Genomic DNA, 27069 nt, shown 5'->3' on the forward strand with positions numbered 1-27069 from the left:
AGAGGGCCCGGCCGTCGATTGGCGAAGCCTAGCCTGGGTCCCCAAGAGCCGGAAGGTCGCCCAGCTGCGGTCGCTCGCTCGGCGGTCGATTGAGGGGGCTTTCTGGAGGCCGGGCTAGAGGGCGGGTGGGAAGATGGCGGCCACGGCGGCTAGTGGGCTGCCCGGGAAGGGGCATGATATCAGCCTGGCTGCCCTGCGGCGCCACGACCCCTGCATCAGTCGCATCGTGGACGTGGCCAGCCAGGTGGCTCTGTACACTTTCTTCCATCAGGCCAACAAATGGGTGCGTGCGGACAGCGGGGCGGGGCGGGGGATGCTGGGCACGGCTAGGCGGGCGGGGACCCGATCCTGGAGAGGTTGGGCTGCAGGACCCACCGGCAGGTGGGGAAGATGGATCCCGAAGGTGTGGCCGGCGCCGCTGCGAGCCCGGCACAGGCTTCGAGGCCGGAAGACAGAAGCGCTCCGGCCGCGGAGGGCAGAGCGGAGCCCCAAGCTTAGATGGGCGCAGGGAAGCCCAGCCTCGCCGAGGGCGAGAAGCCAGAGTCAAACCTGCAGGGCAGGCACCCACCTAAGAGCGAGCTTGGGGGAATAAAGAGGAAATGGGTATATGTGTGGGACGCCCCAGACTTTCTGTAGGAGTCCATGGTCAGTAGCCTAACCATTTCAGTGCATTTCCCAAGACCGAACCCCAGCCTACAGTAACTGGGTGAAGTTTAGTTGCTCTCACAACTAGAATGGAATTGTAACGGGAGACAAATTAGTTCTGGCCTAGGTATTGATTCATATCATTTATAAAACACGCCTTTGAATATAAACGTGTCAAATTTCCCCTCTTTTATGATTTTGTACCAAATATTATTCACCTGTATGAACCATCGGCCATAATACAACAGTTCAATGGGTTATGAAGAACAGCTTGCAAGGATTTCAAATGTTTTTTGTTTGCTTTTTTTTTTTTCTGTGTTCGCCAAGTCCGAAACAAACATTAGAATCTATGCAAGGAAAACTTTCATTATTGAGCAAATTCAGCATTAGGTAGGCTGTAGTAAGAACGATCCGGGAACCTTGAACACAAAAAGGGTGAAGAAGGAAATAGAGGTGGCACCTGAGTTAGGGTTAGGGTTCCATCCCCGGCACTCGTGAAAAAAGATCAGGAATTATTGGGACAGTTGCAAAGAACTTGTGTCTGTTCTCCTAGTAGCCAAACCCGAAGGGGAAACGTGCAGAGTTCTAATGTTCAGGTCCTGCCTCGATTAACTGAGGCAGTTTTTCATGGTCACCAGAGGAGATTACCATTTGGGTCTTTACGTAAAGGGAGTTCCCTCACTGAAACATGTATATTTATGTGAAGATAGTCTACGGTAGGTGCTTTGCTTCTCTCCAGAGCATCGATTCTCAGTCTGCCCAATGCCACGCCCCTTTAGTACAGTTCCTCATGTTGTGGTGACCCCCCCACAATAAAATTATTTTGTTGCTACTTCATAACTATAGAGGTTTGCCGGGGGTCACGACCCAGCACTTGAGAACCACTACTCTACAGCTACATTTTGTAGTTGGAAGTAATTATGTAGTATAGAGTAGGACCCAATAAAAGTTAATGGTGTGCGTTGACTCAGTAGGAGGCTCGGTGAAGATCACGAATGTACAACGGAGCATACCCCCTTGGGTAGCAGGTTCTAAAGTCTCTTCCCAGTCCTGTGTGACAGAGACCTCATAGAAGCCTCACAGAGATGTACCAGATACCAACAAATGCTGCATAGGAGGTGTCATAATGCATTATTTACAGGAGTTTTGTTTTCCTGCTTCTGGATTTGTTTTTTCCAGACAGGGAATAATTCATTCAGTAAAAGGTCATTCTTTCAAAGTACTAATCTTCCAGACTGTGGTCGCTGGGCAAAGGAGAGAGACCTAGTCGAACAGCAGAGCAGTTAGTGGGGGCAATGAAATTGTCACTGCTGCCCCCTGTGCAATCACTCAGATCTCTGGAGGGGAGCCTTTCGAATGTAAACTTAATCAGAAGTATAAGATAGTATAAAGAATGAAAGAAAATATTTGCAAGGAGTCTGGTAGGGTCTGAGCAAAGGAGTCCTTATTACATTGGAAATCAACATCGGGTATTCAGATGTGGAGTGATGGGTGCAGAGGATGAGTTTCTGTAAAAAGAGACCAAGGGAAGTGGCAGAGCATATGCTTAGCATGTATAGCATGTGCACAGCTCCAACCTAATTCCCAGGGCACACACATGTGCCATGACTAGAATAGGAATTTTAGAACTATATTTACTCCTTTTTGCCAGGAAAGACTCCTTTCCTGAAATACCCTAAGTACCAATGAAAGACTATTGTTGGTACTGTTTCTTTGCACTCAGATCGTTCGTTCTCAACTACATTTGACTTCCCCCCACCCACACCCCAGTGACATTTGATAGTGTCAGGAAACTTTGAGGATGAGGGTGTTGGTAACATCTGCAGAGTAGAAGCAGAGAGAGGTATTGCCAATGTCCTGCAGTGAGCGAGCATCGACATAGCTAGTCAAGCGTGTGAACGACGGGAGCACGGAGGCATGTCTGAGAACCACAAGAGTCCCTTCTCTCTGGAGCAGTTCTGAGTTCCCTGCTCATGCATCACGGTAACTGAATTGAGAGGTACAGTGGGTCAGACCAGAACTCTGGATGAGACAGCTGTGAAAGAGACAGCTTCGAGAAGACGAAGTGGATCCACTTTTCATTGTCTTAGGATATTCAGTAAAATTGACACTGCTTTCAACTGTTCAAGATGTATCAGTGTATTTACTTCTAATAATTTATGAAACAGCATTATCTATACTCTATTATTTTGAGCACCAAATGTGTGTGTGTGTGTGTGTGTGTGTGTGACACCTTTATTTTCAGAATTTAGGCTAAAATACTCCAGAACTGAGATCTTACTATGTTATGTCCACTTTACTTGGAGGATTTGAGAAGAACTAATAAAATCTTGTTTTAACTATTGCCACACCCTAAATTCACCACTTGTACAGAAAGGCAAAAAAAAAAAAAAAAATCTGGCTGCCTTTGAAAATCAGTTTGAGCCAGCACAGCTCTAACACCAAAATACATTTCCCCAGTTCCTTTTAGGCAAGTAAGAGCTCTTAAAATAAGGGTTTTTTTTTTTCATTGAAAGATGTGATTGTGTAAGTTAGCTTTTCAGTGGAGAAGGTGACACAGAACAGTAAATGAGTTATCCTGGTGTGATCTGGCAGAAACCTTACTCTAGGCTCATATTGTAAATACTGAGCCATAAGTCCTCCCCATGAGCAACTAAACTCTAAACAAGACTTGAATTTGAGAATCGTTTATGGGAGTTATAGTTAAAATTCTGATTTTAGGTTGCTCTAAGCTAAAATAAGGGACTAAAGTTTTTTGGTTTTGAAGTAAAGAGAATTTTTGTTGCAAGCAAAAAGGAAATCATTTGAAGCAGTTAGGTTATGTGTGCTGAAAAGATGAACAGTCTGATCGCATTCCAAAGAGAACAGGCTAATAGTGCAGAGTAGGAAACTGCGTTGGTCTTAGAGCCAAGGAGCCCAGCAGTGTATGCACATAGGTCCCTCCTCTCATCCCAGCTTCAGCTCCCATCAGCGTAGCTCATTGTACCAAGTACTTGGCTCTTACAGTTTCCTTCGGAAGCTGTTGTATATTGCCTAAACGCTTGCCAGCTATGTCAGTTGAGCTCTGAATGGGTTTGCTCAGCTGCCTGAGAATGTGCATTTCCAAGGGACTCCCAGGTTACTGCTGCTTCTCATCTGGAGTCACTCTTCAAAACCTCCTGCACCAAGTCTTTGAGAAAACAGCTGTAATCAAGTAGATTACTTGAAAAGACCGTGCTTTCAATTCTGTGCTTTTAGAATCCATTATTCTAATGTTACATCTTTTTCTTAAAGTGCATATCTTACATCTGAATTATAGAGTACTTAGTTTTAAATTATTTGGGTAATAAATATTATAAAATACTGGGGCCTTAAGTAGGATAATTGAATGCTGAAATTAAATGATGTGAATACCGAAAGCACACGTGAAATTCTGAGTTACAGTAATCTGATTACTACTTGAGAAAAGAACTGCATGTGTGCTGTGTTGGTGAACAGGATCCCTCCTGTCATGGAGAAGTAGAAGGGACGCCAGAGAACTCATAATTGCCCTATAACTTGACCACCTCCCCCAGGTTTTCTCTGGTAGTTCTTGAGTCCTAACTTGGTAATATTTCTGTGTAATGTTATTTCAAGTCTTTGGCCAAAGTGACTCTGCAGTATTTCATGCCAAGAAGGTGTTTGTTCATTTGAAGACTTTAGCTTAACCCTTGTCTGTTTAACAGTCAGAGCACAGTTATTGACAGATAGATCAAGATTCTCCTATTGACCAGATATGGCATTGTACACAAGAGATGCAGATAACAAGTTAATCTGACATCTTGCTGGGCGTTCAGTTAGGTGGGTGGAGGAGAAGGCCGCACACTTACCATCTCTTTCTGATAAAGTCTGGAGCACACTCTCTGCTCCAGCCATGAGGGCAACTCAGTGTGTTTGGGAAAGAGAACAGTGACCGTGTACTGCTCACTCAGCAAGCCCTGGTCACGTCAAAGCCCGTAGTTCCCCTTTCTGATAGCCCCTCTGTTCTATATTGCCACTTCACCTGCTCGAAATTGCATGTGGTTCCCTGGTATTCTGTAAGAAGTTCGTGTTTTCTGCCATAGAATGAACATACATATGGTATGTGTTTGCTTTATTTTTAGGAGAAGACTGATGTGGAGGGAACCTTATTTGTTTATACAAGGTAAGAGTATTCTATTTTTGGAAAAACAATTTTTAAAATAATATTTTAGCTTAGTTTTGTCATGTCGTGAAGGGCAGTTTTGTTTCAAAGAAGTAGAACAACCGATTTTATCCGAAATCACTAGTGGGCAAGAGGAATAACACAACACATAATGTGTCCTGGTACATTCTGATGGTACTGGTGTCAGGATATAATTCCAACTTAAAGCTTGATATTTGGTTTAGCAGTACATGTTCATCATCTGATTCCAGTGAATTGCACAGTTTGTGAACACTATGCACTGCCAAGAGATTAGAGGTACACTGTTAGCTAAATTAGGCAGTACTTGGAAAGGACTTTGTGACTCACCTTCCTTCACCCTTAACTGCTTAAAAAAGCATGCCCCAAGATTGAATCTGCCTCTCAGTCTTCCATTGTCTAGTTAATAATGTTTCAGAATTAATTGAGTTAATAAGCTCATGTTTTTAGTAATTTCTTTTTATCACATACCGTTAATATCAATCACACATGCACACAAGATGCACAGTATGTATGTTGTCTTAATGACATTTTATTCATACAGTTTTCCACATAGGTATCTTACTTGAATTCTGTCACCTAGGGGGAGTACATAGATGAAATACAAAACTAGTATAAACCCTGATCGATGTAACAATTTTACTGGAGTAGTAAGTATACCAGTATATTTACCCATATTCAAGTTTAAGATAAACACAATACAGGATATGCCATCCCAAGAACTGGTTGCTATAAAAGCTGCAGTAGGCTGCAGTGGTTGTGGGGCCATTATAGAATGACCAGTCTTAGTTTGGACTTTAGGAAAGGAAGTCTCAACAGAAAGAAAAACAAAAGTAGAGACACAGCCTCCTGTTTAACGGGACAGTAGGGATTCATTCTGGTGAAGAGGGTCTATATTAGCCTAAGTGATACCATTAGCATAGAATGGCAGACAAGGGATTCTGAAGTTTATTTTTCTAGCAGTAGGGAGTAACTGAGGCTTATGAACACGAGGATGCTTAATAAACTGTGAGAAAATGCATGGAGAGTCAGTGTGTTAGCATCATGAGGAGGCACTTGCTCTAAAAGAAATTGGGCCAGACGGTGGTGGCACACACCTTTAATCCCAGCACTCGGGAGGCAGAGGCAGGCAGATCTCTGTGAGTTCGAGGCCGGGCTGGACCAACAGCCTCCAAAACAATACAGAGAAACCCTGTCTCATAAAACCAAAAAAAAAAAAAAAAAGAAAGAAATTGGAGTTGGGTAGGATGTTAAGAGGATGACTACCATGAAGTAGATAGGAGATGATAGAGTTGGGACCAGAATAACTGAAGCTGAATGAAAGTGCATAAATAGAGATCACAGTGACGTTGAGACGTGGAGCCTGTAGGTAAATGGTGGTATTTGAAGTGAATAGCACTTAAGCTCAAGTGGCTGGGGGAGACAGGGGTCAAGGATTTGGGGCTAAGTTTCAGTTTACCCCCCACCCGGGCCTTTGGTCTTCAGGGTTTTGAAGTAATACTTGTGCAGTGGTCTTGATGGGTTCAGATTAAGGAATCCAGGCACTTGGTCATCCCTGTCTAAGAGGAGTACCAAAGGGAAATGGGTGTGAGTTGATGGTTGAATTTATGGCCAATAGGGACATAGAAAGCAGAACTAGAATAGCCTTAAGAGGCCAGTTAGGGGTGCAGGAACAATGTGGGGAGGTATCAGCTGCCCTGCCATCCAGGGAGAGGAAATAGAAAGGAAGGAATGGCTAGCCAGGCCTCAGGCTGGGTGGGCAACAAGTAAGTCAGGTGTTTAGGGTTGTGAACATCTGAGAATTATTAGCATGTTAGTCCATGTTATATTCCAGAACATTCCAGAAGTACTAAGTGGATTTGTTCAGCATGAGTACTCGAGAATGTAAAGAGAAAAACTAAAGCACAGTATATATTCTTTCTCATTTCTAAGAAGGATCATTTTGATGAGAGAGATGTTTTAATATATATTAATGATGGTTTTAAGGACTTTTCTGCTGAATTATATATTTTCTCTTTTGCACCCAAACCAAATATATCTTTGTATTTTCAGGTATTTTACCTTATTTTTGAGATCGTGTCTCATGTAGACTAAGTTGACCTCAAACTAACCATGTAGCAAAGGATAGCTTTGAACTTCTTTCTGTTCCTCCCAAGTACTAGAATGACAACCATGGGCCAGTTTTATGTAATACTGGAGATGGAACCCAGGACTTTTATGCTTACTAGGCCACTACTCTTCAACTGAACTGCAATCAACACTCAAGGACTTCTTAATATATTCCACATTGCTAATGGAATGATCAGTTACACTGTTAAACTGAGAAAACTAATCCTTCCCTGTTTCTTAATCCCATTCCCCCAAATTATCTCATTGAGATGACATCTGCTGTTTCCGCCCCTTCCCACATGTATACCTGCCCTTCCCACATAGACAAGTGTGCCCGGTCTGGTGAGGTCTTTTTCTCAGTGTTGAATGACAACGTTCAAGTTAAGGTAATAGGACTGTCTATGGTGCACCTTTACCTCTCTTTCAGAAGTATTTTAGTGCACCTGGCATCTTTGTTTCTGGACCTGTTGCATAAACTGGTATAGTCCCATGCCATTTATGCCATAAGATGTTATGCTATCAAAATGCATGAAGATATCCCATTCTGTGTCAAGAATTATTTCTTCTGCCTTCCCATGTTTTCCTATTTGTGGTGGAGTTCATGGAGACACAGTCACTGGCATTTCTGAGGAGTGTCTTTTCTTCTCCTCTTGAGTTTAAATAGAAAAGACTGTTTTGGGAATTGAGGCTATGCCTGTCAGTGCTTTGCCTCTTTGTGGAATAAGCTCATCAAAGATTGTCTTCCATCAATTTAAAGGTTGGAGCTTTAAAAATAAAACCCTCTAAGTGGCAAAGTAGCAATGCTGTATTTATCAGTATAAAGTAGTTAAGAGTAAAATAAAAGTAATTTTCTTCCTGTTTGTTATTGATAACCCCAGTAGCCTAGCTTAACTTGAATGGATGGATGGATGGATGGATGGATGGATGGATGGATGGATGGATGGATGGGTGAATGGATGAATGCTGCTCACTTCTGTTAAATGTGGATGTTGTACTTATGTGACACTGGAAGTTTCTTGGTTGAATTACGATGTGGCTGTCACCTCAGCACAGGCAAATGTACACATGATTGTTAGTTTACACTGTATATAATGTGGGTCCCTGAGCCTGACAGATGGGGTATTCAAGATTTATTGAATGGAATGAAAAATGAAACTCACTAAAGGTCACTTTTTTACTGAGAAAAGTTTTATAGTAGCTTGTCCAGAAAGCGGTTTGCTTTATATTAGAGACAGAAGCATCTGTCCTCTGGACTATTAATACACGGCCTTAGTTTGTACCTCATCTCACAGGTTCGTTAACAGAGTTGCCTCATTTTCCTGAAATTCTCGATTTCCTTCCAGTGAAAATTATCTTTTTGTAATGATGTATACACTTTTAACTCTGAAACCTTTTAAAAAATATCTGCCAGTAAGATTTTTTATTCATGTATTTTATGTATTTGAGCGCTCTGTCTTCATGCACACCAGAAGAGAGAATTAGATCCCATTACAGATGGTTGTGAGCCACCTTGTGGTTTCTGGGAATTGAGCTAGGACCTCTAGAAGAGCAGTCAGTGCTCGTAACCGCTAAGCCACCTCTCCAGCCCCTGCCAGCAAGATTTTTTAAAGCCCTTGCCATCTTTGTCTTAAAGGAATGTACAACATAAGCATGGAGATAAAATAAACACACAATATCTGCACAGCCCCACTTACAGTTAAAAACAGTGACCTTAAAAGAAGTCTGTGCTACACAGATGTTGGTAGATGATCTCAGGAGTAAAGAAATGCTGCTTCCTATGTGTACAGACTGCTTGTAGGAAAATGGAAGTACACTGTGAAGTTAATAGGCAGGACAGAATGTGGCTACACTGCAGGTATGCAATGCTTAGCAATGTGTCTTTCCCCTGCTCCGTGATTTCCAGGTCTGCCTCTCCAAAGCATGGATTCACCATTATGAATAGGCTCAGCATGGAAAACAGAACAGAACCTATTACTAAAGACCTGGACTTCCAGCTCCAGGACCCTTTCCTTCTCTACAGAAATGCCACATGTGAGTCTCTTAATTCAGTGGTGGTCATACTTGTGAAGTTTGGCCAAATGTCAAAAGTTACAGTGTCCTTGTGTTTTGCACTTAGTATCAACAAATGGGGCTTTAGCATTTATTTATTAGCTTGGAAGTGGCTCTTTTCTTGGAAGTTCAAGTGAGAATTTCCTTAAGCCCTTTCATGAGTAGCTCTGCTGCCTGTAGAATGAACTAGTCATTGATTTTAATTCTTGTTCAGGAGACAGGAGAGGAACACATGGGTGGCGTCACTGAACACATAATTCGTGATTTGGTTAGTGGCAGTTTCCCCTTGTGTACCACCTCTGACCAATCACAGTGAAGAGTGATTAAGGGAACGGATCTGTGTTTTTGAATATGTAATCATCAAAAAGGCCAAAGAATTTTGGCCTTTTTGAGTCTCTCAATCATTTGTAATGGTGAAATTGCAGTAGGTCATTGGTATACTTGAGATGAAGTGGCAGGTGCTTGTATAGTATTCTGTCCTCATTTCTCTCTTATGTCTCATCTGACACCTGTGTTTGACCAGAGAAAGAGTAATGAAGCTGTCAGCTTCAAGGGCATCTTCACCATAGGACCATACTGCTTGAAAGGTGAGTATGTGTGTGCTCTTTGACTTGGTGGGTAAGTTTCAAAGAGACTTTGCAATCTAATTAATGGTTTGTACTCTTTGAGTTTAAGATATAGGAAGTTGGTACTAGGGAAATGGTTCAATAGGTAAAGAGCTTGTGACATGAGGACCTGAGTCTTCCCTCCTTCCCTCTCTCCCTCCCTCCCTCCTCCACTCTCTCCCTCTCTCTCTTTCTCTCACACACGCACGTGTGCGCACACACAGAGCCAGGGGTGGCTGTGTACATTTCTAATTCCAGTGCTGAGAGGCAAAGTCAGGTGGGTCTCTAGAACTTGATGGTCTGCCAGGCTAGCTGAAACCGGGAGCTCCAGGTTCAGTGAGAGACCCTGTCTCAACTAAGGCAGCTAACAAAATGATTCAGCAGGCAAAGACCTTTGCTGCCAAGCCTGACGGCATAAGTTTGATCCCTGGAATCCACATAAAGGCTCCCACAAGTTGTCTTCTGACCTACACACACACACACACACACACACCACAGTGTCACATGCTACCCCTCTCCAGCAAATAAATAATGAGGAAAAAAAGTGGAGAGTGACAAAGACATCTCTTGTCAACCTCTGGCCCTCACACAGATGTGCATGTGTAGATACACACATACACACAAATACAAAAGGCTTGGGGAGATGGCTTGGTGTTTAAAGTGTTTACTTTGCATGCATAGGACCTGAGTCCCATGTACCCAAATAATAGGTTAGTATGATGGCATGTGTCTAGCCCTAGTGCTGGGGACAGAGACAGGCAGGTCCTGAGTCTTATGCCCATTCAGTTTAACCGAAACCGTTAGCTGCAGGTTCAGTGAAAGACCCTGTCTTTTAAAAAGTTTTAAAAAATGGAAACATGGAGGAAGGCATCCTGGCACCAGCCTCTGACCTCTGCACTCCTGCATTGGTGAGCACACTTGCACACGTTTGTACACCACACACCTCCTGACACACACAGAGCTTGCCTACTGTATACTACTCAGAATTATAATCATGTAATTCAAGTAGTACTTGATGATAATCCTGGTGAATAGTTTAAAACTAAATGTAGCAATACATTAAATATAATGCTATACTTAATTGTACATAATTAGCTGTCATGATAAATGTCTAGTTCTTAAATTTTTATGAGAAAAAAGTTAGAGCTATTAAAACTATAACATGACCTACCAATAGTATGCCCTATAAAAAGGAAGGTTTTACAGTATTTTTTTAAAAATGGTTTATTGCTGTTTCTTAGCTGTGTGCTTATAGTTATATCAGAATTTATGTTCTCTTTTTAAAGGATATTATACTTAAGCTAAGGAGCTAGCTCAGTAAAGTGTGTGTTGTACAAACATTATCACCTAAGTTTGATTCCCCAGAGCCCATTTAAAAAGCTGGATGTAGTGGTATGTGTGTAATCCTTGGAAGCAGGGACTGGATTTTTCCTGGAGCTCACTGGCCAGTCAACCCAAGCTCCAAGCCAGTGAGACTCTCTCGAAAAAACAAGTGGGACAGCACCTTAGAAAGAATAACACGAGTTCCAGGATAGCCTGGGGTACACAGAGAAACTGTGTGTGTGTGTGTGTGTGTGTGTGTGTGTGTGTGTGTGTCAGGGGGGTGTTGACACTAAAAGCAGATGGCTGGATCACTACACAAAAATATGTTCTGTATCAAATTAACATACTCAAACGCTAATAAAGAAACCACAAAAATGAATGTAGACTAGATGGCTCAGCAACTAAGTGCATTGGCTGCTTTTCTAGAAATCCCAGGTTCAATTCCCAGCACCCACATGGCAGATCACAACTGTGTAACTGTAGTTTCAGGGGACCCAACACCCTCTTCCGGCATTCATATGCACCAGACATGAAGTGGTGTGTGTGTGTGTGTGTGTGTGTGTGTATGTGTGTAAAATAAACCTTTAAAATTAAATATAGAATAAATGAATACTAGTGACCTATTGTGATCATTTTTGGTCACTCATCTTTTGAACAAATAATTGATCTAGTCACTAGATATTTTGAATTCTTGTATATTGCATTATGTCATATACTATACCAAACTATATATTTTTTTAATGCATTGACTTAAAAAATACCTTTCCTATGTCTCCCAGGGCCTATCTGACAGACAGTGCTGTGTGGAGTTAGTGAGCCCACAGGAAGCCTCATTCACTGTCTCTAGGTATGTCCAGGATAGTGTGGCAGCCACCTGGGACTGTTGACCTCACAGTGTCACTTGTCTGAAGGAACAGGATTGTGTGTTTAAAGCACACAACATTTTTCAGAGTCTCAGCACAAAGAGAGAGAGAGAGAGAGAGAGAGAGAGAGAGAGAGAGAGAGAGAATTTTAAGAAAGCTTATACTTTTATATTGGTTAAAATTGAAATAATAATATTTTGGATAATCGGGCAAAAGAAAGTGTGTTGTTAAATTTACTTTTACCTGCTTTGTTATTTCTAATTTAAAATATCAGGCACGGTTCGTACCTGTGGGTCTTCTATTGACAAGCCAGCATGTTCTCACTGGCATTTTACAAATGAGAAAAGCAAGGCTTGGGGAGCTGCAAGCCCAGCGTGTGTGCCTACAGTCCTGACCCTGGGTGCTGTTCCACACCCCTGCACTGTCTCCTGACCCTGGGTGCTGTTCCACACCCCTGCACTGTCTCCTGACCCTGGGTGCTGTTCCACACCCCTGCATTGCCCCCTCTGCAGTTATGTATGACTACAAATGGAAGTCATCTTTGGGATTGTGTGTGTGTGTGTTTTTTTCTAATGAGCACCTATATAGAAAATGTAATCAGTTCAACAGAGACTTGAAGGCATTGTCTTTTCACTCTTCTGTGTTCATTTTGCTCTATTTTTTTCTTTTAACATCTGATGCCTATTGCCTTTAAAGCCCATTGTTTGTCAGAGTTTTTCAGTCTCTGACACGGAGGTCCACAGGAGGTTTATCACGCAGACCGTCAGGGTCTGGGTACCTCTCAGATGTTACCTACAGCTCAGATATTTACGTAACAGTTGCATATGGCTTTCTTATCCTCTGATAATGTCCCTTTGGCCAGGGAACAGGCTTCATGCAAAGTTGTTTTTATGGTCACTGTCCTTGGGGTCCATACAGGCCTCCAGAGGCCCTTGGCCTTTTGCCTGCCACACGGTTCATAATTCGTGTCTGCCATTGCAGTAGGACAGGGCTGGATCTGCTTCACAGTGAGTTTTCTCAGAGAATTTTTTAGACTCATTGGAGGAAGAAAAAAGTCAATTAGGTGAATCTTGCAGAGCAAAATAAGAAAGTAGGGGGAAAAATCCCAAAGAGAAAAAAAGACCATTTTACATAAGTGAGCTGTCATTTATTTATTTATTTATTTATTTATTTATTTATTTATTCATTCATTCAGTGTGTGTGTGTGTACTTGTGAAGAGACACTACAACAATGGCAACTCTTATAAAGGAAAACATTTAATCGAAGTGTCTGCTTAGAGTTCAGAGGTTCAGTCCTTTATCGTCATGGCAGGGAGCGTGGCAGACATGGTGCAAGAGCAGTAGCTAAGAGTCCTACATCTTGATGGCAACAGGAAGTATATAACTGAGACACTGGGTGGTATTCTGAGCATAGGAAACCTCAAAGCCTGCCCTACACTGACATGCTTCCTCCAACAAGGCCACACCTACAAACATACCATACCAACAAGGCCACACCTCCTAATAGTGCCACTTCCTTTGAAGGCCATTTTCTTTCAAACCACCACTGTGTGTGTGTGTGTGTGTGAGAGAGAGAGAGAGAGAGAGAGAGAGAGAGAGAGAGAGAGAGAGAGAGAGAGCCACCGCTGTGTGTGTGTATATGAGAGAGAGAGAGAGAAAGAGCCACCACTGTGTGTGTGTGTGTGTGTGTGTGTGAGAGAGAGAGAGAGGGGGGGGGGAGGGGGGGGGTTATGCACCTGTGAGTGTGTGCAGAGACCAGAAGAAGATGTCAGAAATCTTCCCCTGTTGTTCCCTGCCCTCTTCCTTTGCGACAGGGTCTCTCGCTGTACAGGAAGCTGCTGTTTTCTCTAGGATGACTGGCCTTCTCTCTCCCTCTGAGCCCTTCTGCCTTCTCCCCTCTCTCTCCCCTTTCTCCACTTCTTTTTCTCTTCTTCCCTTCTCCCATGAACTCCAGGGCCTTGGGTATGATGGACAAGCACTGTAACACTTAGCCACACCCCAGAAGCCTGTTGAAGGTCTCTTTATTAACTGCCTACTAATGTGAGTTACATGCTAGGACCAGAAAGTTCAAGTCCCAGTGAGACCCATGTCCCCCCTTGTCATCTTCAGTGATTCTTTGTCTCTGTCACAGAACTCACTTTTTAAATAGCCAATTTTCTAGCAGAGATGCAATTTTCTAACATCTTTTCTGCAATCCTTTTTCCAAAACAGTATATAAAAAGTAATCGATAGTTTTAAAACATAATTTTAAGCATTTTCTTGATGGCTATTATAAAATACATACTTTAGCTAAATTGCACCTGTATATATACCCACAATAAATAACAGCAGTAAGAAAGTCAAACTTACAAATCAAGGTTGGGCATGATTTGGAAGGAGCATTGCTCACTATACTTAGAATGTGTTCTGAAAAGCCTTTGCTCTGCCATTACACTACCATGAATCAATAAGTTACTATGTAGGCATGAGGAGTAAATTTCAGGTCCCTTGTGGACAGAGACTGTATCTTATATTTTAATTGTGTTCTGTGACTCCACATGGGCCCAGAAAATAATGCATCAGGATAAGAAATAGGCATGCATGGTAGACTAGAAGTGATGCCCAAATCATTTGTACCAACTCCAAAACTGGTTGGTGTGAGTGTGGGTGGGGTGTGTGTAAGAGAGAGGGGGGAGGAAGAGATGTCGCATGATTTTCCCTCCAATTCTAATCATCAGTGTGCTTAAGACAAGCCTTTGAAGATATTCTGTTAGGAGTGATTCGCCCTGAATGTCTCTGCATACGGTTTTACAGACTTAAATTCTAGGAATGCAATTGAGCTCCTCAGCCATCTAAGGTCAGCACACATCTTTAACATAATTAGACATCTAAAAGACCTTGACATCCCTTTTAGACAGAAACTTGATATTTGCAAGAATAACAATAGCATGCTTTTCTCTTCTGGATCTGCCCAGTAAGTAATATAAGATCCTCTTAGGGAACTTAGCCAAGTCACAGATAATGTGGAGCAAAAGACCTTGACTTTTCAGATGTAGTCAGAATAGAAACCTATACAAATTGAGGCTCTTATTGTACATGGTAGGTGTGAGTGATGCCCTCAGTAACCTTCAAGGTCTCTAGTGCACTTCTTAATAGGAGAGGAAGAAGGTCCCTGAAAGTCTGAACTTCTTATGTGCTCAGTGTCTTAGTTAGGGGTTTTATTGCTGTGAAGAGACACCATAACCATGGCAACTCTTGTAAAGGAAAACATTTAATTGGGGCTGACTCAATTACAGTTCAGAGGTTCAGTCCATTATCATGTGTGCAGGCAGATGTGGTGCTGGAGAGGTAGCTGAGAGTCCTACATCTGGCAAGCAGTAGGAAGTGGACTGTCACATTGGGTGGTATATTGACATATATGAGACCTCAAAGCCTCCTTCTACAGTGACACACTTACTCCAACAAGACCACGCCTCCCATTGGTACCACTCCCTTTGGAGGCCATTTTCTTTCAAACCACCACACTCAGTCTTTAAGCAACCATTTCCATGCCAGGTGAAAAGCTGGCCTCTTTATTATAGCCCTTTGCTCAGAGAGCCTACATGCTATAACAAGCGACTAAGCATCGCACACCTCCTGCCCTACGACTTGAGTGATGAAACTTGTCAGTCTAGCCTTAAATCCAGAACTACCATTTGCTCTGCTGGTACTCTATTCATGCTGAAAGTATCTCAACTCCAAAGGAAACGATTTCTGTAAAAACTGGCATTCTGTTAATTACAGCAAGTCCCAGAAGATGTCAAGTAAGGCAGTATCTCACTTTTGAGTACTGGGTGTCATAATTTTGGTTCCATGCATCATAGTTCCTGAAACAGGTTCCTGTCAGCAAGCCACACCACCTGGGCAAGCCATACTCCTTACCCGGAGCGTCCAGCATAAGGACCCTGCACTTCCACTGTGGAATGTTAGGGGGCCCATGGGTGGGACTTACATGACTTTAATGGGGATATATATATATATATCTTGAAGCTCACTCAGTGGAATAATATTGGTGTGTTTGGGTGAGGAAGAATCTATGAGACAAAGTGACACATCACAGGTAATATGCAGTTACTGTGGAGTAAAATCCAAATGAAGTCACTTCTACTTTGTCCTCAGCTGTACAGATGCAAGATTCTTGGCATTACAAGGAAATAAGCATTCACATAGTGATGATGTTCCCATTCATATGCTGCATTTGTGGCTTGTAGTTGTGCCATCTTTTCTATTTTGTTTGAGACAGCCAAATTTGCTATGATAAAAGTCTAAATCTTGGCAGAGAAACTGTATTCCGGAATGTTCCCTCCATGCTTTCTGAGAGAAGCATCCTTCACTCTCCCTGCCTCAGCATACAGGGAGTGGGCAGTATGGCTGCACAGTGTTGGTGTACATTTTGCATTCTATTTTTATATTGCTAATTTTTGTTCAAAAATCACCAGATAATTTCACATAATCATGTTGATTCCAGAAGGAATCTTATGTTTATTCTACATTCTTAACAGTCCAGAAGAAAGAAAGCACTTAAGCTATGAACTGGTGTTGGAATCATCCCATACAGAACCCTAGTTCTTCCCTTAGAACAGAACTGAAACATGACTTGTTTTCAACATAAAGGGCTTTGGGAACACTTGGTATCTCCTGTGTCCTCATAGATAAAGGTCAGAGTGACAGGATTACGGAGCCTCTTATTCACTCCTCCCCTCACTGGCTACAGAGTCTCCGTGCCAAACCTTAGCAGTCTTTTTGGTGATAGTTTCTAGTTAAACTGCTTCAGCAAAGCTGCCCTGTCCTCATCAAACACGGGGTTAAATCATCTGACTCAAATATGAGGAAGTCTGTGCTTCGGGGGTTTTTGTTTTGAGAAGAACAATTTTAGACATACAAAAATGGTTTATGTTTAGCTTTAAGCATCATAAACTCTATGAGACAGGATTTATTTCCCTTTGTTGATACTCATTTATGACGATAGCATTTCAGAGTGTTATTGGAATAATTAAGGTAACTTAGGTGCTTGTAAGCTCAAGGTTACTGTTACCACATGTGACCAGCATGTGAGTATCATAGTTGCTTGTTGCACTCCATCCTAGTGATCATCTATAAGGAAGAGAAACGTGTTCTTTGTCTCCCAGTTGCCCATGGGAGTAGTAGGCAGGCAGGAAGAATGACTGGGGAAGAACGGTTGCAATTGTAAACACACATAAAATAAGGACATTAGTGTCTGCGCAGCGCCAAGTCAGTGGAATGTGTCATTTCTGGACACTCACGTCTGAATGACGAAGTCCTGTCACTTGAGACTTACACCTAAGTATGTGAAGTGCTTGAAGCAAAGTCAGCTCTCAGCAACATTAGAATATCTGGGCCTTATACTCTCTGGTAGAGTGGTTCATTTGGCAGGGGACTCCTGCCTGTCTGGTTCATGATGGTTAAGCCAGAACTGATATTAACCTGGCAAGGGTTATCGGTAACAAAGTCTTTGGCAGACGCTTGGTGACTGACTCCACGTGCTGCTGTCTGTGCTGCATTGTTGATCTACCCGGGGGAGAGATGTGTAAATGCTTAAGCAGGATGATCTTAGTACAGGGGTACACAAAAGACTGGGAGCAAAGAAAACCACTGAGAGCTTATCCCAGAAAGAGTGAAGAAATGGGTTTTCAAGGATAAAGAGGGGCTCGCAGACGTAGAGAAATGTTTTAGGGAATCCATTTGGTATTTGTGGACCAGATTCTGAAATTTATAAACAAAATTATGAATAAAATGGAGATAAATAAGTGGTCAACAGAGTAAAGTTTTCCTATTTCTATTACTGTTAATCTAGGGTTTTCCTGAGTCTTCATGTTTTTAGACATTTCTTTACTCTGTTAAACCTCTTGGAGTAAACAAAGTAACTTTCCCCTGAGAGAAATAAAATGGGGATATTGGTGTATGGTGAAGATTGCTCTGACCTTGACAGGATGTCAGGTTTCCCAGGTGGGGAGGACAGTGACTCTGGAGAGATTAGGAAGTCTAATGACACATGTAATCTTTGTTATAAATGAAACCTCCAAAGCCTAAATGCTTCTTTTACTTTTAAAGTAACAAGTTCTTACTGATGGTTGGAAATGCATATTGACTCAAATTAATGTAAAGCTTTGGGTGTGAGGTTTTGAACTATTTAGTTTTACTAGCATTAGCATTCTAAAACAGTTCATTTATTTGGAATAGGGAGTTTGTTTTTACCACTAAAGTTTTCTACTGTTTGCTCCCACTGCTCAATATTAGTTGCCATTAAATAACAACCGTTTCTCATGGGCTGTGAACCTTCCAGTATCCCAAGATCATGGGATCAGGACTGCTGATTTGTGAGGTGCAGTAAAACTATGTCATATGAAAAGAACCAGACCCAGGGCCAAAGATAACAATGCTATGTAGCTGCTCTGGGCCAGTGAAGATTTAGTTTTACAAGACGTGTCCGTGTTTGGTCAGTAAAGCCAGAGCGGAAGGTGAATGAAAGAACATTACCTTAAAGGCATTAAAGAGCACGCCAAAGGGAAGTGGGGTTTTGCACAGGCGTTCCAGATGGCAGAAGTGGCAGGAGGACAGGACTGACGCAGAGCCAGCCACAGCCTTGGTTCCCCATCTACAAAGCCAGGACATCGCCCTCAGGCGCCACTCTAGAACACCCTACTGAAAACACTGCGAGGGATACAAGTCTCTCCGGCTTCCCTCCCTCCTTCAGACTCTCGTTTCCTTTCTTATTCTGAAAGCCCTGGCCAACTCTGCTTTAAAAAATACAAATTTCAGACAATCCACAAAGTAAGGTTACTATGAGGTCAAGGCTAACCTGAACTACATAGTGGATAGCTTTCCAGCATGGGCTACAGAGTGAAACCCTGTCTCAGAGTGAAGGGCTGGCAAGATGGCTCAGTAGGTAAAGGTGCTGTTGAAGGAGAGAACTGACTCTGGCTAGTTGTCTTCTGACCTCAATGCACGCTTGGAAGCACCTCTATGCCCACACATATACACACACATACACACATAAAGAGTGATCAAATCAACACAAATCCCCACACATCACACAAAGTGTGATCAAATCCCCACACATACACATAAATAAAGTGTGATCAAATCAGCACACACCCATACACATAGATAAACAAAGTGCGATCAAATCAGCACACACACATACACATAGATAAACAAAGTGTGATCAAATCAGCACACACACATACACATAGATAAACAAAGTGTGATCAAATCAGCAACACATGCATAAACAAAGTGTGATCAAATCAACACACACACATACATAAACAAAGTGTAATCAAATCAGCACACACATACATAAACAAAGTGTGATCAAATCAACACACACACATACATAAACAAAGTGTAATCAAATCAGCACATACACATATATAAACAAAGTGTGATCAAATCAGCACACACATACACACAGACTAAGACATCAATTCAAAGCATAGAAATGGTTTGGAAACTTCTGTATCAGATTGTATATTGTATTGTGTATGTCAGGGGCATAGTTCAGAGAAATAAGTAAGACTAGGAAAGCCCTGTGTCTGGTTCATGGAGCCTTGTGTGGCCACAGAGGCTCCTGTGAGGGGGTCTCTGAGCTGCACACTCCTAGTGACTGCAGCACCTTCATGACTGACTTTCTCCTCTAAACAGTACTAAGATTTTCAGAAGGGTGGATGCTATGTGTGTGTTTCCACCAGTCTCCCTAGAAGTAGACATCTTCACCAAGGCCAAACAGACAACAGCTTGAACTGGGCAACTGGGACAGTAAATTAAAAAAAATATATATATATATATATACACACACACACACATATATATATATACTGTTTGAACAAAGCCCACCAAACAGGTGTTTACAGAGATTATACATTATACACTGGGTTAGAGATTATTATTCCACTCATTTGAGGAAGACCAGAACGTAAGTAGGGTCTCAGAGACTTACATTTTTTAGTTACACTTAAATGTCTGTAGCTTGCAGAACTGATTTCTACCAGGTTCCCAGTAAAGAGAGAGCTGAGAGCTTCTGAAGGCAAACGAGTGGCCTGACCGTTTTTTCAGGAGTAAGTGAAGGGGGGAGAAAGAAAGATGGGAGGGATGGAGGGAGGGAGGGAAAGGAGGAGGCTTGCAAACGAGAAAGCATAATCAAACCAGAACTCCCATTTAAAGTTCACTGTACATCCCTTAGCACATGTGTATACCACTTACTAACTATATACGTATATATATCCTTGCTTTGAAAATGTTAGCCCTAATTCTTATTAAATGGTTTTGACTTGAAAAGTACTTGGCATGAAATAGAGAACAAATGGTCAATGTCTCCAAAGGTCATATTAAATAAAAACATCTATTAGGAGCATAAACAGGATGAGGTAGGTCCTGTAATCACTCATCCAAAATGAACTACTGTGCTGTACTAATGGGAGTCAGTGTGTGCAAGTGAAAATACACACTTACATGACATCCGATGCTGCCTCTAATGACCACTTAATTGGCCCATTGAAATTTGATTGGCTTTCAGGTTTCCTACTGAAGAAACTAAAGAATTGATGTCATTATCAAGCACAGTAAGCTTGCTCACCCTTGTCTGTATGTGCCCACAAAACTCAGACCCGGAATATAATATGGAAATTTTGCACTGCTCAGTCTCTCTTAAGGAATTGAAAGGACAATGGGAGGCAGGTATCTTACCACTGAAAGGCTGTTTTCTATGGGGAATTGACCAAGCATGACTTCCAGGAAAGGGCAGTGCCAAGCAGAACTTCACCACAGTGCGGTGAGTAGTCCCAGTTAAACACACGGGATTGTGCAGACATACACGTGCATGTGCTGGGGAACCTTCTAGAATCATGCTTCTGAGGGAGCTCTCAACACACTTCACTTTTCTTACCTCCTGGAGCGATGTAGAAACAGTTGAGTTGAGCTTCATGTATCACCTTGCCCTGGAACTTCCTCTCTGATTCCTCAGACAGGTGACTTGAAAGCAGCTGGTACGGAGGGGTGGACGGCTGAACAAAGGCTCGGATCATTGTCACTTCCAGTTGGGTGCTAACAGCTAATTTCACAACTAAACAATTATCCCACTTGTAATTTTCCCTTGTGCTTTGTAAAAAATCAGAACCAATTTCTGTGGCCACCTTCGAGGGCCGTAAAAACCCATGTGACCCTAGCGCTATACTGTGAATTCAGGCTGTTACTTCTAGGTTAGAACTCTGAAAGCACGCCTCCTTTCGCGGCTCTTCTCTGCCGCATCATTTTGCCTTTGCTGTTGCGTTCAGACCTGTGCAGAGTCAAGCCCTTCCCCAGTGGAGCCCTTGAATGGAAATGTGAAGCAAATGGCTTCTGTCAGCCTGTCAGCTCATCACCTCCTGAAGGCCTGATGAGTCCTGGTCTTTGTATATCACCACGAGCTGTCTGGCACAGCCTCTTGTGTGGAAGGGTGATAGGCCTGGTGGGGGTGGAGGCCTGGACCCACAACACGGAGAACTTGAGCGGAATGTGCACTTCCATGGATTCACGATGCCGCTGAGCTGCAAAACTATTTTAAGGAGAAGAAAGCACAGGGCCAGTCCTCTATCTTGGTGCTCCTTTTAGTAGTCAGGAATGCTGGGAAATTTGTGTTTTATCTTCCCTTCCCCTTGCCTATTTAAACCTGTGTTCAAGCTAAATGTTAACTGGGTAAAGAGAGTTGTTTGAAATGATCCTATTTGAATGTTAAAAACCATTTTGCCTTCTAAATAAATCTCCATAAGATACTAAATGACAAACCCAGTATTTCCTTCATTCTGCTTTAACATCGGAGGGTTTTCTGTTGTTTTTCTTCCCGAAACCTGTTTGCATCTTGTGGTAATGAAGATGTCAGAGGCTCTTGTTCATGCCAACAGTTTCTTTGGCATCCTGCCCTTATGGAACTGTAGTTCTGTATGTCAAATGTCACACAGGAGGAGGAATGGTCCCTAGAATGCTCATTAGTATAGTTTAATGGTAAGATACCTTCTCTACCACTGGGCTTTAGTTTCTGGATGCACTGTGGGTTCCTGACTTACCATTTTGGAAAACTTAATCTCCAAAAAAGGAAAGATTTCACTGTGGTCAAAGCATTCAAACAGTCCATAGCACCTATTGTAATTGAAACAAAGAAGTCAGGCTCATGGAGCTGAGTGCGAGTGATCTATGTAGTTTCCTCACAGGCTGAGTGCTAGTGATCCATGTAGATTCCTCATGGGCTGAGTGCTAGTGATCCATGTAGATTCCTCATGGGCTGAGTTCTAGTGATCTGTGTAGATTCCTATGGGCTGAGTGCTAGTGATCCGTGTAGAGTCCTCACAGGCTGAGTGCTAGCCATCCAGCCTGACCTTACAAGAATAAAAGGACAGGAGTCTAGGGAGTCTGAGTGGAGAGTGACTTCTGGTAGATGGAAAGTAACCTTAAAACCCGGTTTCCAGAAACACATTTAATCTTGATGCAAAGATCTTATTTTGGTGAGAACACAACCATAGCACACGGATTGGAGAATGCTGGTGTTGTCATATTTCTTAGATTTGTCATAGTACTGCAGACGGATATGTGTGTGTGTTTCTATCTCAGATTGTAACCTGGTTGAAAAAGCCTGGGGCTTCATCTCCCTTTGCCCCTACCATATGTAGTTGTCTGAGGTAAAGGTTCTGCATACATGGGCTGGAGAGAGGACTCAAGGATAAGAGCATTTTCTGCTTTTCCAGGGACCAGATTTGGTTCCCATCACCCACATCTGGAAGCTCAGCTACCTCAATTCCAGTTCCAACAGATCTGACACCCTTTCTGCCCTGTATACACACACACACACACACACACACACACACACACACACACACACACTGCAATAAATCTTTTTTTAAATATCCTGCATGTACTTGATCAGTACAAAAATGAAGTTTCAAGTCTCAGTGATGACTTTTGGCAAGTTGGTGATCTGGATTCATAAAGCCTCTTTTTGATACCTGCTTAAAATAGCATTAAAAAGACATTTCCTGTGCCTTTAGATATTTATATCAGTGCTGTCCTGAGGTGGAAAGTTCCCTTCTGGGCACTGATGAGATGAATGAGCAGAAAAGAGTGTTCTTAGACTACCATAACTATCCTTATACAAAATAATTAAATGCTTTGAAAGTTTAAATGTTTTGTTTGCCTTTCAAATACTTTTCGCTAATTTTCAATGCTCTATCATAATAATACTGCTGTTTTCAATAAAGTTGTTTTAATGTCCATGTAGTCCATGTATTATTTATATGATTATTTGCATATAAGACCAGGACCTCAACTAGATATTTCCAAGTATATCCTGCAATTGTTTTAGCATTCACTACAAAAGTTATGGAGCTAGATATATGCTAAATTTAATAGACAACTTATTTGAAAAATTATTAAATGAATCAATCACAACTATACTACATTTCTGTTCATTGCTAAATGGTTATATAAGTCATACCTAACCTTCCAACATTTGTAAATTTCCTGTATGGACATTTTAGACTAAATTTATTTTTAAAATATATTTTTTTCTAGTTCTGAATTCTAATAACTCACTGCCAATTTTTCAGTTAACATATCCTTTGGAGATGGAGAGGGAAGGAGGTTTCTAGGCATAATTTGAGCATCAGGTTTCTGAATATTTAAAAATAAAGATGAAATGTGTTTTTGAAATGTGCAAATGGCATATAGAAACAATGAAGTCTCAAAGCCAAGAAGTTTAGAAATCCTCATCTCGTTTTCAGTCTGTAGCCACTTGTGTAAGAAGCATTTACCAACTGCCTGTTGAGCTGGAGACTGCTCTTCTAAAGGAAGCAGACCTCGAAGCAGACCTCGGTGTGCACAGACTCGTCAGCACTTCCAGCATAGATGCCTCTCTTTGACATGTAGCTCCAATGGCTGGTTTCATTTATTTAATCATTAATTGAATGAATTCCTTCCATAACTAATTATTACATATTTTCCTCTCAGACAAAAAGGGGGTTTCTTTCACTGTGTGACTTTGAAGATGCTTATGGCTTGTTCGATGTGTTTTTTCCCAGTGTCCATTTATGGAATTTGGTTTTATGATAAGGAAGAGTGCCAAAGAATTGCAAGACTGATGAAAAAGTAAGTAGAAAAGGGCCAAGTGTTTCCCAGTGCCCAGCGCTTTGACTCAGATTTCTAAGTGTGTGAAGCAACACTGACTGTACCAGGAATTGTTTCTCAGCCGTCATCTTCAACATGATGCGAAAACAGTGGACACTGCTTACTAAATGCAAAGGGAGTAAGAAACGGCTCGCTGTGCTTTCTCCAGGTCCATAGTCGAATACTGTGCCTTGTTGTTCTGCCTGCCTCGTGCTGTGAGTGGTTCAAGTCCATGCGGAGGCTTTCTTTGGTGTTTTCTTCATTTGTAAATAAGTAGTATTTTCTCTAGATATGTCCATCAGTTAAAAAAAAAATGCAGAGTCATCCTGAAAGGCTACCCCAGACCTGGGAAAGTCAGAGTCCTTGTTAGTTTAGCTATCCGTGCACAATCCCCCCCCCCCCTCTCTCTCTCTCTCTCCTCGCTTTCTCACATGCTGGTTCTGAACCTGCCTCTGCATTGCTATCAGACTTTCCTACTCTTGGCTTCCCTGGTTTTCACCAAAAGGAGGTCCAGGTGAGATTGGTGGACTGACCAGTTATGAACTTGGTTGCTCAGTTTTGCTGCTGTTTATGCAAATGGCCAAGAGCCTCAGAATGAAGTGAGTTTATGAAGCTGGGTCTCTGCCTAGGCTAGCTGATTCCCCACATGGATGAGAATCTGCAAACAGCCAGTGTTCAGTTCTAAATCCAGGGGCACTGAGATGAAACAGGGACCCCCCCCCCCAGGAAATGAAAACCAGGGAACATATTTTTATAAATAAAGCTGACTCCTGAAATTCTCACTTGTGAAAGCTAATTTTAGGCAACCAGCTCAAGTCACAGATGGTGATTAAGTGTGTTCAAACTGGTATTTACCACCATAACAACTAGTTCCCTAAACATTTTGTAAATTGTTCAACGGATAATAATAGCAGGATTTCATATGGATTAAAAAATACCCTGTCGCTCAACCAAGAGGTCATGGTAAAGTTGGTGGCATTCTGCGGTGACTGCCTAATAGCTCAGGCAGGAAAATGAGTGATTATTACTAGCAATGAACAGTTGATTTGTGTGGATTCAGATCCCTTCTCTAGTTAGAATAAAATCTCTTGGTGACTTCACCAGTCTTACTTTACCATTAGCTTCGTGGCTTTAACAGAAGAACTGGAGCTGAAAGTCAAAGCAAACAAAGGGATTTCCTGATGTTTCCCTGCAGCACCTAAGACCATGTGGTCAGTATTAGGATAGGACCTCTGTGGTACCTCCAAATTGCCAGAGAACTGCAAGATCTGAGGTGGTCCAGTCCACCTTGCCGGTCATCCCTATTGAATGTTTGTCTTTGTACAGTTTCCTCCATGTTCAGCGAGTTCTGCCACTACAATGTAAAAGCATCTGTGATTGATGTTAGGTTTTCTCTTTACAAAAACAGGTGGGGCAGGCTGTCACCCACACTCATAGCTTGCTGGCTCCCACCCTGCATTTGCATATGTGGCCAGCTGGCTCAAGACCTCATCTCTCATTTTCTGTTTCAGATGTCCGAGCATCTTTCTAAGATGTTCAACTGGGATGAAAGCACTTGGGAGAGGACTGCGGAGATAGCATTGGTTTTGACACTCGCTTCCTGATACTCACCTCCCTTGTTTCTCTAGCCTCACCCAGTGTGAACAGTTGAAAGCCTGTCATGGATCTGGAGCAGAATTCTCCCCAGGGACCCTGAGTTCGGAAGAGGGCAGAGGAGTGGATATCTTACAGATGCTCACCAAGGCCAAAGATGAGTACACTAAGGTGAGTCTCTGTTCTTCCTTATGATCATACTTACCCACAGTGACAACTGGTACCCATTTAGGAAAGTACAGAATCCAAACTGTGCCTCAAGCTACATCCCAGGGTAAATCTCAAATATGTTAGAAAATTCAGATTTCAAAACTTACTTGTAATCTAGGAAAAAAGAATTCTTCTTAACTATGACTTAAAACTCAAAACCAATTAATTTCAACTATATAAAAAATTAACATTTTTTTATATTTAAAAAATACATAAAAATAACAAAACTAAACCAAAAGCCGGCCAGTAGTGACACATGCCTTTAATCCCAGCACTTGGGAGACAGAGGCAAGTAATGTCTCTGAGTTCAAGGCCAGTCTAATCTACAAAGTGAGCTATAGAACAGCCAGAGCTGTTATATAAAGAAACCCTGTCTCCCAAACCAAAACAAACAAACAAACAACATGAAATGTAACAACTGAGAGAAAATATTCACACCTAAAAACTAGGCGTCCCCTAGAAATTGAAATATAAAAGATTAATATTCTAAAAAAAAGATTAGTATTCTCTAGAAAAATGGGCAAAATAAAATAAAGAAAAAATAATTTAGGAAAATCATGACTTCAAGCCAAAATGTTTGAACTGAAAAGTCTTGGTAGATTATACTTTAAAGGTGAAAAGAACTACAAATTAGAAACTTAGTTCAGTGGTCTTATTATTAATAGGAATATTGGCCTTATAATTTTTAGCTGTTACAGATACAATAAATGAGAAATTACATTAATGTATCTGGAACCAAATCTTGATATAAGAGAAGAAAATCAAACAAAGTTAAAGTTGCATCTTAAGTAATAAGTGGAGACATCAAAATTAGGGTTTTTTTGTTTGTTTTTGTTTTTTAACTATGGAAACAAAACTGCAAGCTCCTGGCTCCCTGAAAAGACTCATAAATGATTGACAGCCCTAAAAAGTGTCGGAGCCCGCTGGGCGTTGGTGGCGCACGCCTTTAATCCCAGCACTCGGGAGGCAGAGGCAGGCGGATCTCTGTGAGTTCGAGGCCAGGCTGGACCAACAGCCTCCAAAACAATACAGAGAAACCCTGTCTCGTAAAACCGAAAAAAGAAGTGTGGGAGCCCTTTGAAGAAGTTCCTGATTATGGGGCAAATGGGTACTGAGTACTGAACATGTAATCATGTATAATGATTTGTGGATAATGGTGATGAGTGGGAGAGACAGCATGAACCAAATTCAACCAAAACAAAACTATTACTGTCTTTCCTTGGAGAGTACTCAGACACCAGTACCTGCCTCTGACACTGATATTAGAGCATGCATGCATGTGTATGAATGCACGAGCTCACACATGTGCATGTGTGTATACAGT

At 41.9% G+C, this 27069-nt stretch overlaps 1 protein-coding gene across 3 annotated transcripts in view; it reads left to right on the forward strand.

Annotated features, from left to right (window-relative positions):
* Positions 1-108: 108 nt before the first annotated feature.
* The window catches only part of Dcp1b (decapping mRNA 1B), a 38940-nt gene continuing 11979 nt past the window's right edge, over positions 109-27069 (forward strand). Inside the window, exons 1-5 of one of the 3 annotated variants that reach the window (XM_005066073.4) lie at positions 109-283; positions 4767-4807; positions 8838-8965; positions 23858-23924; positions 25571-25706. In XM_005066073.4, coding sequence (XP_005066130.1) covers positions 134-283; positions 4767-4807; positions 8838-8965; positions 23858-23924; positions 25571-25706 — 522 coding nt within the window. In that variant the 5' untranslated portion in view covers positions 109-133. Of the gene's footprint in view, positions 284-4766; positions 4808-8837; positions 8966-9506; positions 9571-23857; positions 23925-25570; positions 25707-27069 lie in introns of those variants that run through there. The other 2 variants (XM_013110335.3, XM_013110336.3) reach the window with 2 other exon arrangements.

This window comes from Mesocricetus auratus, unplaced genomic scaffold (assembly GCF_017639785.1).
Source record: "Mesocricetus auratus isolate SY011 unplaced genomic scaffold, BCM_Maur_2.0 Super-Scaffold_100676, whole genome shotgun sequence".
Lineage (NCBI taxonomy): Eukaryota > Metazoa > Chordata > Mammalia > Rodentia > Cricetidae > Mesocricetus > Mesocricetus auratus.